The sequence below is a fragment of the Archocentrus centrarchus genome, chromosome 18 (genome assembly GCF_007364275.1).
Source record: "Archocentrus centrarchus isolate MPI-CPG fArcCen1 chromosome 18, fArcCen1, whole genome shotgun sequence".
NCBI lineage: Eukaryota > Metazoa > Chordata > Actinopteri > Cichliformes > Cichlidae > Archocentrus > Archocentrus centrarchus.
In genome coordinates this window covers 9,781,734-9,795,116 of record NC_044363.1, presented here as the reverse complement: position 1 = coordinate 9,795,116, position 13,383 = coordinate 9,781,734, and the positions used below count along the sequence as shown (strand labels likewise).

Here is a 13,383-nt window from a genome sequence, read left to right as displayed (position 1 = left end):
GTCCGACCCACCGTAACCCCTGATTATAGTCAGGGGTTACGGTGTATCACTGTATCACTATAAATGATACAGAAATTAATCCCTTTGTATGCGATAAGCCCCGGTGATGGAGGAAATGCCAGTGTGATTGTTTCTTATATGTGTGGCGATGGTAAGGTGGATCGATCTGTATTTCAAAATACAGAAAGGACACTAACAGCGAATCTGCTTATAAAACAAAAAGAAACCGACAACGCCACCCTGGGAATTCCACCCAGGGAAATATTCCTTCAACAGACGCCAATTCACCAGCACAAGAAGGATACTCAGGTTCGTTTCACTTACGACAGAGACGTTGTAAGATATAAAACAAAATAATTTATTTTGTTCATAAGAAACAATAAAACAACGATCGCATAAAAAAAATGAGCTGGGAGCTGCAGCTTGCCGTGTCGAATGAGGTGCTTGAGGAAGGGCTGAATATCACCGCACACGTGAATACTTAAACAGGAAGAAACCTCCAGCAGAACCAGGCTCAGGGAGGGGCAGTCATCTGGCACGACAGGTTGGGCTGAGGGGAGAGAAAAGACATGCTGTGGAAGAGAGACAGAGATTAATAATAATTAGGGGTGGGACTCTAACGCGTTAATTTTGATTAATTAATTACGGGGAAAATAACGTATTAAAAATTTTAACGCATTTTAATCGCACTTTGCACCGTGGAACGTTTCTCAGTGCACGAGTTCCAGGCATACAGATTATATCGACGCACAATGTCAAAAATTCAGGGGCCGCATCCTTCGAAGGACCCGGCCAACGTAGACCGCAAAGGCCGGTGTCGTGGAAAGTAGTTATCCCCAACATAAATTGTATCCCCCCTCCCCCGGACAGCGTGCAGAGGAGGAGGACGAGGAGGCGGAGCCAGTTGCCATGCCTTAGAGGGGATACACATTTTATGAAGTAGGATAATAAGTGTGCATTATAGCAGGGGGCACAGATTTTGGCAGACAGAGAAACAGCCTGATAAAATGTGTATCCCCTCTAGTTTTTGGTAGAAAAAAAGGAATAATCGCCAAAATTCCCCAAATTTTGGAAGGAAGCGTAGGCCATGGCAACCGCCTCCTCGTCTGCGCGCTCTTGAGGGTGGGGATACAATTTATGTCGGGGATAACTACTTTGGCACAACACCGGAAGTGAGCGGCTAGCCTTCATATCAGCTCCACCTCAGCTCTGCGTCGCTCATGTCGCCTAGCAACCGTGATTGCGAAGCACAGCTGTGTAAAAGCAGCTGTTAAATGGAGAACGAACTTTTTCTCCTTTTTGTGGTTTAATTTTAAGTCTTTAATTCAAAATAAGCTGTTAAAACAAGCATAACACATTTCAACATCAAGGAATACAGCTGAGTGAATGATTAATTTCCAACTATAACAAGTGAGACATTAATGTTGAATAAAACTATCCAGTTATGATGCTTAACTTTAATTTCAGGAGTTTGCTTATCACAGGAGCACTTCCACCCTTCATTGGTCTGTGTAGTAGACTGGTGGGAAAATAAACCAAATTTTGAAGTTTAAGCTTATGTATATTGATTTATTCATCAACCAAACTTAAATTAATATTTATCATGTTAAATATTGAAATGTGATTAAAATGCAATTAATTTTGATTAATTAATTACAAAGGTTCTAATTAATTAGATTAATTTTTGTAATTGAGTCCAAACCCTAATAATAATTAATGATTAAATGCAGAGTGAAGTATAAACACAGTAAAAAGAGATGAATAAAAAGAAACTAAGAGATGGTTCAGGGATCAGCTGATCCAGCCTTAACAATAAGAGTGACCATAAAGGAAGGTTTTAGGCCTAATTTTAAAAATAGAGAGGGTGTCTGTCTCCTGAATCCAAGCTGGGAGCTGGTTCTACAGAAGAGGGGCCTGAAAGCTTAAGGCTCTGCCTCCCATTCTACTCTTAAGTGTCCTAGCAACCACAAGTAAGCCAGCAGTCTGAGAGCGAAGTGCTCTATTGGGGTGATACGGTACTATAAGTTCTTTAAGATAAGATGGGGCCTGATTATTCAAGACCTTGTATGTGAGGAGAAGAATTTTAAATTCTATTCTAGATTTAACAGGGACCCAATGAAGAGAAGCCAATATGGGAGAAATCTGCTCTCTCTTTCTAGTCCCTGTCAGTACTCATCACTGAGACAGGATGTTTGTAATTTTAGAAATATTGCACAAATGCAAAAAGGTGGTTCTACATATTTGTTTAAATGACCAGGATATGTCCTTGAATGTGCATTGAAGGACATATCCTGGTCAAAAATGACTCCAAGATTTCTCACAGTGTTCCTGGAGGCCAAAGTAATGCCATCCAGAGTAAGTATCTGGTTAGACACCATGTTTCTAAGATTTGTGGGGCCGAGCACAAGGACTTCAGTTTTATCTGAATTTAGAAGCAGGAAATTAGAGGTCATCCAGGCCTTAATATCTTTAAGACATTCCTGCAGTTTAACTAATTGATGTGTGTCATCTGGCTTCATTGATAGGTAAAGCTGAGTATCATCTGCATAACAATGAAAATTGATGCAGTGCTTTCTAATAATACTGCCTATGGAAAGCATGTATAATGTAAATAAAATTGGTCCTAGCACAGAACCCTGTGGAACTCCATAATTAACCTTAGTGTGTGAAGAAGACTCCCCATTTACATGAACAAATTGGAGTCTATTAGATAAATATGATTCAAACCACTGCAGTGCAGTACCTTTAATACCTATAGCAAGCTCTAATCTCTGTAATAAAATGTTATGGTCAACAGTATCAAAAGCTGCGCTGAGGTCCAACAGGACAAGAACAGAGATGAGTCCACTGTCAGAGGCTGTAAGAAGATCATTTGTAACCTTCACTAATGCTGTTTCTGTACTGTGATGAATTCTGAAACCTGACTGAAACTCTTCAAATAAACCGTTCCTCTGCAGATGATCAGTTAGCTGTTTTACAACTACTCTTTCAAGAATCTTTGAGAGAAAAGGAAGGTTGGAGATTGGCCTATAATTAGCTAAGACAGCTGGGTCAAGTGATGGCTTTTTAAGCAGAGGTTTAATTACAGCCACCTTGAAGGTCTGTGGTACATAGCCAACTAATAAAGACTGATTGATCATTTTTAAGATTGAAGCATCAATAATTGGAAAGACTTCTTTGAACAGTCTAGTAGGAATGGGATCTAACAAACATGTTGCTGGTTTGGAGGAAGTAACTATTGAAGTTAACTCTGAAAGATCAATTGGAGCGAAAGAGTCTAAACAGTGTGGATGTAAGATGGATTTGATTACAACTTTGTGTAAGCATTTTTAATATGTAATCAGTACATGGAATCAACAGATGTACTTATATATACTGATATACATATATACTTTTTATATTGATTGTACTGGTCTACATATAATCTATACAACACCTTAGCAAAAATGCATATAAGATAATAATAAGATAATGTATGTTTCTTTTTATAGCCATAGTTACCCTATGTACATAATTAGTTCCATGAGATTTTACTGCGTTTTTATCAAGCTGAAAATGGACTGCGCCTCTACAGTCAGCAAGTCTATGCTGCCACCTGGTGGAGACTCCTTAGCAGATTGTTTTGTTTCTTGCCTTCTCAGACTCACAAAGACAACACAATGACATGTTGCTAAAATAACTTTTATTAACAACAGCGGTAAGTAAATGTGTATCTTCTTTTTTTTCCCAGTCATAACAGATGTATGCAAGACAGTATCCACATTAGCACATGATCGCTAGGTCTCATGGTCCAATCAGGTGTGCACTTCAGTTACCCACAGGAATGATCATATAATATTACAATGATTTTCATTCAGAATTAACAATATTGGTCTCAGTCAGCTGTACAAAAACATACATCATATCAATACAATAGATGATATATGTTTATAGAATTTATTATGTCAAATATTGTAAGCTAGTCAAGCAAATGTAAATGTGAGTCAGCCTGCAGAAAAGAAAAAAAAAGGGTGTTGAAGTGGCAGATAACAGTGTAGGAAAGTCAGATGTTATAGTAAGAAGAGTAGATACTGCAGTTGTAATAACTGAGATAATTGAAGTGGGAGTGGATGAGCTGTGACAAGGAGCAAATGTGGTAATACAAGAGCCAGATGTCATCTGATGTTAAAGTGATGAATAAAGGTGTAGGATTGTATAGGATAAAGGTGTTCCAATGTCCACTGTACTCCACAGTCACCATCTTTTGCGGTGCGGTGGAATTGGAGATTCACATGGATATACAGCTGACAAATCTGCAGCAACTGTGTGATGCTGTCATGTCAATATGCAGCAAAATCTGTGCGAAATGTTTCCAGCACCTTGTTGAATCAGTGTCATGAAGGACTAATAATAATAATAATAATATTCTGAAGAGAAAGGGGGTTTTATGTACTAGTAAGTTGTACTTAATAAAGTGACCAGTGAGTGTATTTTTAATTTGTAAAATGTTTCACCCCATTTCATCATTAATTTTCTGTCTAGAGTACTCTTACTAATCCACAGAATATGATGTGAACAAATAAACTAGAATGCACACCTATAGTGGTGAGGTTCCTGGGTGGAATTCTGGCCATTTTGTGTGGAGTTTGCATGCTTGCTCCTTAAAAAAGGGTTTGTTCCTCCTTCAAGGTCACTCGTGGCTGGCCCCTCCTTCGTTTGCCTCACAGTGGAACACATGGGAATATCTTCTTTGGGATTGGGCTGTTGTCCATGCGGATGACGTGTCTAGCAAATTTCAGATGGCGGCCTGAAATGATGATGCTGAGGCTGGGTAGCTCGCTTCGTCGTAGCACCTCTTTGTTGAAGTATTGGATCATCAGAATTCTTTTGAGGCAGCATTGATGAAAGACATCCACCTTTCAGGTAATACTGGCTGATCCTTTCCATGTTTAGGAGGCAAAAATTGCCATTAGGATGATGACTGAGGTGTACAACCGAAGCTTGGTATTAGTGGAGATGAAGGCAGACCACCAGATATAATCAGTTCCAGGGGTGGATGCTCATAATAAATATGGGCAAAATTAAGCACCGGCAACATTTTCAAATATAAAGTCAGCACTGCTTAATTAACTTTACAAAACTGTACTCGATGTGAAATTAAAATCAAAATGTACTGAAAAAAAATGAAATAAGAAGAAAAAGCATTTATACTTAGCCGCCTTATTTAATTTAAATTCCCCATCAATATTGACAGAACTTTCTGGGAATGTGTGTGTTTTTTCCCCCCCCGGAAAAACCACACAGCAAGTTTAGTTAAAGTGTCTGATCATCACTACCAGACTCACACTGTTTCAGTCAAAGGTCGTTATAGTTACAACATGGTGTCAGTTTTAAATATAAGGAAAAGGTAGTGAAACCTTGTGTGTGTGTGTGTGTCTCTCTGCTTCCTAATCACTATGTAAATCTTCAAAATTTTCATAAAAATATATTGGACTATAACATGTACAGCAGCATTACTTAAACAACATTGTGCACTTACAAGCAGGATGATGTATGTGAGAGTTCAGTGTGGCTCCTTGCTGCTTGCTCTGCATGGCGTTTGTTGATAAAGGAAATTAACCCTTTCATGCATGAAGTATGAGAACCTCAGTTAAGATTTTTTCCCTTGACTGTTTTTATTCCTTTTAAAAAATGCAATTGAAATGTTGTTTAGGAACCTTTTTTTCATGGAGTTACAGGATTAGCATTGGCTAATCCTTATCCTATTAATTACATTCAAATAACAAATAGAAACAACAAAAACAACTTCCTATGACTGGCCAGTATGTAGCAGTATGAGATGATGCGCTGATGTGCAACTATAACAACAAACCACATGCATGTACCAGAGAACATCTTTTGAATAGCTGTACTGTAGTGACCACGATGCATGAAAGGGTTTATGTTTACTGTGGGCAGGACCACTTATGTGATTTTTGGCATTTCCACTCTAAATGCGGGAATGCCAGAACTCAGGTCACTTCTCTGGAAATCCTAAATGTCTCATTCATCGTGTTTGGGGGAACTCCATGCATTGCTTTTAAAACAGTTTGTCTGTTTGCCTTTTACCAAAGAGCAGATGCTGTTCTGACAGGAAACTGATCCAGAATACAGGTGGGATGTAGCTGTGAGCAGGGATAGCAGAATTATTTTATTTTTAACATACAGTTACTCCAAACACAACCCCTGTAACACCAGCAATCACTCCAACAAAGCTGACCTCAACAACTACCTGCTTTGAAGAAAGCTTTTGTAGCTTCATCAGCTTGAACCCACACACACACACACACACACAAATAAATAAATAAATAAATAAATATATATATATATATATATATATATATATATATATATATATATATATATATATATATATATATATATATATACACATATAGAGGCCACCCAAAGAAGGAAATAGAAGCCACTGATGCTGACACAAGAATGTTCCTTACAATGCATGAAGGGCTTCACCTCAAATCCAGCACCCTGAGACTGTATGCTAAGTGTAAGGAGGTGGCCGAGGACTAGTGAGTGTCATACCCGAGAAAGAAGAGGAGGAAGAACAGGAACCATCATGGAAGGACAGGCCTCTGCACGGCATGTCACCACCGGCAGATCAAGGAAGTGGCTGATGCAGAAAAATGCTACCAATGGCTGGACAAAGCTGGACTGACAGACAGCACAGAGGCACTAATCATGGCAGCACAGGAACAAGCTCTGAGCACAAGATCGATAGAGGCTGGGGTCTACCACACCAGGCAAGACCCCAGGTGCAGGCTGTGCAGAGATGCCCCTGAGACAATCCAGCACATAACAGCAGGGCTCAAGCAGGCAGGACATACATGGAGTGCCACAACCAATTGGCCGGCATAGTATATAGGAACATCTATGCCGACAATGACCTGGAAGTCTGAAGGTCAAAATGGGATACACCCCCAAGGGTGGTTGAGAACAACAGAGCTAAGATCCTGCAGTACTTCCAGATACAGACAGACAAATTTGTGATGGCTAACCAACCAGACAAGAGCAAGTGACAGCAACATCAAGAAGAAGAAAGATGAGAAGCTTGACAAATACCAAAGAGAAGAGCTAGAAGGGATGTGGAATGTGAAGGTAATAGTGGTAACTGGAACAGTCGGGGCAATGACCCCCCCAAAACTGGAAGAATGGCTCCAGCAGATTCCAGAAATGACATCCGAGATCTCTGTCCAGAAGAGTGCGGTCCTGGGAACAGCTAAGATACTGCACAGGACCCTCAAACTCCCAGGCTTCTGGTAGAGGACCTGAGCTCACCCATCACACAGCAAGTTTAGCTACTATTTCAGTCAAAGTTAGTGTTGCCATGTTGTCTATCTTTATTTTTTAAGGAAAGGCAGTGACACCTTGTGCATGTTTTAAGCCCTTCCTAATCAATATGTAAATCTTCAAAAATCTTTTAAAATACACAGGAATATAAGATGTACAGCAGCAATGACACTGGATGTTTGTGGCAGCAGGATGATATCTGTGAGCTGGAATCAAAACAGATATCAATGTGACTCTTTGCTGTTTGATCTACATGGAATTTCTTGAGAAAGTAAATGAAATGTTTGTCACGGTGAGGGGCTGTGTGCGGAGGGAGAGGACCCAAGTGCAGGACTGACGCAGATGTAAACTAAAAACGACTTTATTTCAAAAATACAAAAAATACAAAACTCTAAATCTCCACCAGGGCAGGAACAAACTAGAAGCCTGGGAGAAACCAAAAACCAAAACACACAGCTAGGAGGGGAACACTAGGGGGAAACAATGACGACGACGCAACAATGAACAAAGGAAGACTCGGGGCTTAAATACACACAAGGGAATTAGGGCAAGTGGAAACAACAGGGGATGACAGGTGAACCAAATGAGACTAATGACAAAGGGGAAGCAAAACTAAACACAAAGCACAAGGAACACAAGACTGTCAAAATAAAACAGGAACTGACCTAACCAAAAACATGCTGCCTTAACAGACTGACAAAGGGAGTGAGAACATGACCAACTAAACCAGACCTGGGACAAAGGAGAGACTAAGAAACACAGAACTAAACCAAAGGGAACCTAAATACAAGAGGGTCATGACTTACACACACGGGAGTATAGGGAAAACCAGAACATGAAAAACCAAAACAGAAAACAAAGAAACTAAGATTCAAATACTAAACTATAACCAAAACTAGAAATAGAACAGAACTTCACAAATAGAAACCAAAACACTGGGCCACCGGCCCAGGACCATGACAATGTTGACCGTCTGCAGGACCACTTGAGTGATTTCTGGCATTTTCACACTTAATGTAGGAATGCCAGACCTCATGGCACTTCTCTGGAAATCCTAAATGTTTAATTCATGATGTTTGGAGTAACTCAGTGTGTTGCTTTTAAAACTGTTTGTGTGTTTGCCTTTTACCAAAGAGAACATACTGTTCTGGCAGGACATTGGATGCATAGAATCTGCTAAATCCAATGTGTTGACACACACAGCAAAAAAAAAAAGAAAAAAGAAAGAAAAACCTGTGATTGTGAGGGCAGCCTAAAGCCACACTAAAGACATGCCTGGCATACTTTTTATGGTATTTTTTTGTTGTCTTGCCAGCGATTGTGCATAAAAACTATGGAATTAACATGAAATTCATTAACTTTTGAAGTTTACAGGAGTGTGAAAAAGAAAGAGTTCACAGGACTCAAAGCAGTCTATCAAAAACTCAGTACAGCCCAGGATTCAGTAGCTTTTAGAGCACCTATAGCAGCAAGAGCTTGAAGAAACTGTTTTCTGACTATCAGTCTCTCACATTGATGTGGAAGAATTTAGGCCCACTCTTCTTCATAAAATTGTTTCAGTTCATTGAGGTTTGCAAGAAGGTCCCCTTCATCTTTTTCTAAAACATGGGGGTTACATTTAGGGTTATCACCAATGATGACAGACCTCAGAGGGTTCAGCATGTATTTCTTGTTATGCCCAACACAGCAACACACAATGCCTCTGATTTTATGAAGTCAGTTTATGAGAAAATAACCCTTCACTCCCTTCATTCATGCTCTCAGAACGTCCCTGATGAAATTGTGTAAGCATGAAAGCGTTCTCTTACATGACATAGCCCAATGCCATCAAAAAGAGAGTATTTCACATTAGATTACTCACAATAATGCCAAGTGAACTACAGACCCTGCACAAAATCACACAAAAAATTATATGCAATTCATATCTCAGCAAATGTTTCTTTTTCTCACTCACTCACTCACTCTTTTTTTTTAACAGATGCTATTAGGGCACATAAAGGGAAGGTTCTGACCAGAACTGTGTCTTGTGCTGGGTGTGTTTTCTTCTGAAACTGTCTCCCTCCACTCTGTGTGACCTGGATAGGCTCCAGTTCCCTATGAAGTGTTGAAATATCAAAATGAAACTAAAATTAAGTGCCACTAGTGCTGCATAATTTATAAGCAGATGCCCTGTTCAAATGGAGGAAAAAAAACAAATATTTCTGTGAGGATTCAGTGTTGTTGGTTCAACTGAAAACTGCTTAAACAAATTTCCCTGAAGTTCTCTGGAATAACAGGATGTGGAGCTCTCCAAACCTCTCTTCTTTTTTTCACACTTCTTGGCAGAGGGGGGGAAGCATTGCCACACCTCCACTGGATATAAAAGTCAGACCTGTGTCACAGCATTAGTTCAACATTTGGTTGAACCTACCCGCTGATACTGAAAAGAACTAAGAGAAGACATTTAACAAAACGTCTGTGACAGCCTCAGATTTTCTTCCATCCTGTCTTTAGTGAACTGTTGGTCACTTTGGGTTTTCCAAACATCACCATGAAGCTGCTGTCTGTGTCTGCACATCTTTGTGCACTGATGGCTCTGACCTTTGCTGTTGGTAGGTTTCACAGTATGCTGTCCATTGTGTGTATATGTGTGTTATTAATCGTACAAATTAATAGTACAATGTACCACTTGTGCCTGTGTAAATAAAATTGATGATCTGTTTTAATTTGTGTGGGTCTTTCATCTGCAGAGGGCGACAGTGACGCAGAGGGACCAGTGACAACAGGTCAGTGGACATTTTCTAGAACTAAGAACAACTCCACAGTGTTTGTGGGACAAAGAATGTGTCGAGGTGACGAGGAAAAAATGTAGCAAAAGATAGATTTAAAATACATTTAAAGCTAATTTATTAATTTGTTGAAGTAATGCTACACCTTTACAGAAATAATACCATTGACTGTATTGTTGTTCTGGATTCTTTCTGTTGGTTTCATTTTCCATATGTGGCTGAACATTTATGTAGCACCTCACTCCATCCTGTTTGCAGCCTTAGGTACACTTTCAAAGCCCTTCTGGCTGATATAAAGTCTTAAAACACAGATATGTGCGGTTATTGATGCTATGGTTATTAATACTTTTATCCCTTGATTTCTATTTATTATGTATATATGGTTTGCTATTTTGCCTCCCTTTTGCTTGCCACCTACCTTTGTTTAAGCTTATTGTTTGCCTTCCTGTTTCAATTCACCTTCTTTCCTGATTTTGGTTGTTTCTCAAAGAACTTTGTAAACCTTTTTAAAAGGTAACTTATAGATAAGTTGCTATAATTATAATTAGAGTAATGTCATTAATAATTACAGTTTAATAATTAAAGTTTACAGGTGTATACACTGAACGATAATCTGTAACTGTGATGGAGCCAGAATGGCCTGCACTCTGTCAAATGTCACTTTTATTAGTTATTTTATATGTCACGATTAAAAATAATATACAATAAAATACCAACAAGAGACACAACATGTATTTGCTCCCAGTAAAGAGTCACTCTGGTTGTCCTCGTGGTTGGATTGAGTTCAATAATCGCTGCTTCCACTACGTTACAACACGCATGACTTGGGCTAATGCTGAGGTAAGTTTCTTTTATTTGTGTTCTCTTCAATGCTTGATTAAACCACAACCATTTAACTGTTACTTACTCATTACTTTGAACACCTCTGCTCTCTCTGTCTCTCTCCATTGAAGAAAAATTGCTTGCTCCTGGGGGGAAACCTTGCATCGGTGCATAATGACATGGAGTACTTTGAGATTCAGAAGCTGACTGCCACTCATGGTTACAGACAAGCTTGGATTGGAGGAACTGATGCAGTCCAGGTACTTTGTTTTTCATTGCACTGTGTTTGTCAGGTGTTTAACAACTCCATCAAGACTAATACAGTCAAAAGAAAATTTGAATTTCCACCTGCAATAACAATATGACTGAACATCCCTGCCCATGTGGGAAGCCTCAGGCAGGGAGAGCAGCTAAAAGAAAGAAAAGAACAGGATTAATAATAACAGATATGACATTATGTCAGAAATGTGTGAATGAAGGATCTGGAGTGGAAATGGATTGAAATGTGGTTTGTAGAGAATACAGAAACTATTGTCAAGCTGAAGAAGCCTTAATCATGTGCCCTGGGTGGAATTTGCCAGTTGGGCAAAGTTCTGATGAGTGCTTGCATTAAAGTCAGCTATCAACCAGGACTGTGGCTAGGCTTAACATTTTGGCCTGCCTGAACTAATATGTTCAGTTTTCTGTCTTCTAGAAGAAAGTTTGGTTTTGGAGTGATGGGACCCCTTTCCACTATTCAAACTGGTGCCCAGGAGAGTCCAGTAATGGTCGCAATGATCACTGCTTGAGGATGAATTATTCTGGTAATTTACAACAATATTTATCATGAGGGGTTAATGTGTGAACGGTGATAAAAGATTTTCATTTGTGTAGCATTTTACTGATTTCCGCTTTTGAACCTTGCAGGTGCCAAATGCTGGGATGATGTGCGGTGTGCTATTCGTCTGCCCTCTGTCTGTGCCATAAACATGGAGTGTCTCCAGGAGTGACACCGAAGCATGAAATTCCCATAGAAAACACACACTGATATACGATGGTGTTTGTGTTTTGCTTGATCTTACTTCTTTATTTCATTTTGCAGCACTGTATTTTTTTACCTCTCTCTGTAACACCAAAATCAAATAACAAAATGACCAGTCAACATAAGCTGGGCTGGCTTAAGACCCTGTGTCTTTAGGAGCAGACTGTGTTACCATAGAAGTGATTTTACATTTTTATTCTGCACAGAAAATTGTTCTCATGTCTGCACTTCTTTTCTGTAACATTAAAGCTGTCAGCCAAGCATGTCTCTGTGTTATGTCTTTTTTGCTGAGGCATATACATGCAGTGTGTGTGTATGTGTATATATATATATATATATATATATATATATATATATATATATATATATATATATATATATATATATATATATATATATATATATATATATATATATATATATATATATATATATATATATATATATATATGGCCAAATGGATGCATCATGAGGATTATCACTTTTATTGCTTACTCACAGTCCCAATAGTTGTTAACACATCTTCAGCTATTCTTCATGAAGTGAACACGTCACAGTGTGATATAGAGCCAACAATACATTAAAGAGAAAAACATGGTGGACCTAGAACCTATCCCAGCTTTTATAATGTGAAAGGATGGGTAGAGCCACTATTCCTCCACATCAAAATGAGCCAGTTGAGGAGGTTCGTCTGACATCAGGCATCTGGCCAGGATGCCTCCTGGACACCTCCCATTGGTGATATTTTAAACATGTCCTACACGGAGAAAGCCCAGTGACAAACCCAGGACACACTGCAGAGTTTACACCTCCTAGTGTCAAGAACAGGAGGTCAGCAGAGACTCCTCTAGGACTAGAATTGAATTGCTGCAACCACAACCTGGACCTGGATAAGCAGCAGAAGATGGATGGATGGATGGATGGATGGATGGATGGATGGATGGATGGATGGATGGATGGATGGATGGATGGATGGATGGATGGATGGATAGATGTTGTGAAGTAATGGTATAAAACAGCATTTAATTAATAATCCATTATCCATAATGCAGATGTAGTTTAGTACAGCTCCTTTCCACTGCCATTAACAAGACGGCAGCTTTATTATTGAAGATAATATTAATAATAATAAAAAGTAAAACAACAGTGTTTTTGCCATAACTATAGTCATAAGATCTTAATACGGCATTCATTAGACACACCAAGTTCTAAGGTGAAATACTTGTTTTCAGTACATTTGTAAGACCACACATATATGTTGTTTCTTGGAGCTGCATTGCTGCGTGAATGTGTTCGAGTGTGCCGGTCATATCGGATTGTAGAGGGATGTTTGTGTGCGTGCAGCCGTGCATAAACAGCTCGGCTAATGTGGAAGCAGAGGCTAGACGTCATGGATCAGGAGTGAACGCACACAAGGAAACGCACAGCAGAGAGCTGAGAGGTGCC

The 13,383-nt window shown here is 39.2% G+C and overlaps 1 protein-coding gene across 1 annotated transcript; it reads left to right on the top strand.

Annotated features, from left to right (window-relative positions):
* The first annotated feature begins 9,811 nt into the window (after nt 1-9,811).
* LOC115797424 (type-2 ice-structuring protein-like) lies at nt 9,812-12,049 on the top strand. Its single transcript, XM_030754005.1, has 6 exons — nt 9,812-9,917; nt 10,056-10,091; nt 10,840-10,934; nt 11,048-11,176; nt 11,611-11,719; nt 11,823-12,049. Exons 1-6 carry the CDS (start codon nt 9,857-9,859, stop codon nt 11,903-11,905), a joined length of 513 nt encoding a protein of 170 aa, XP_030609865.1. The 5' UTR covers nt 9,812-9,856; the 3' UTR covers nt 11,906-12,049.
* The last annotated feature ends 1,334 nt before the right edge of the window (nt 12,050-13,383 follow it).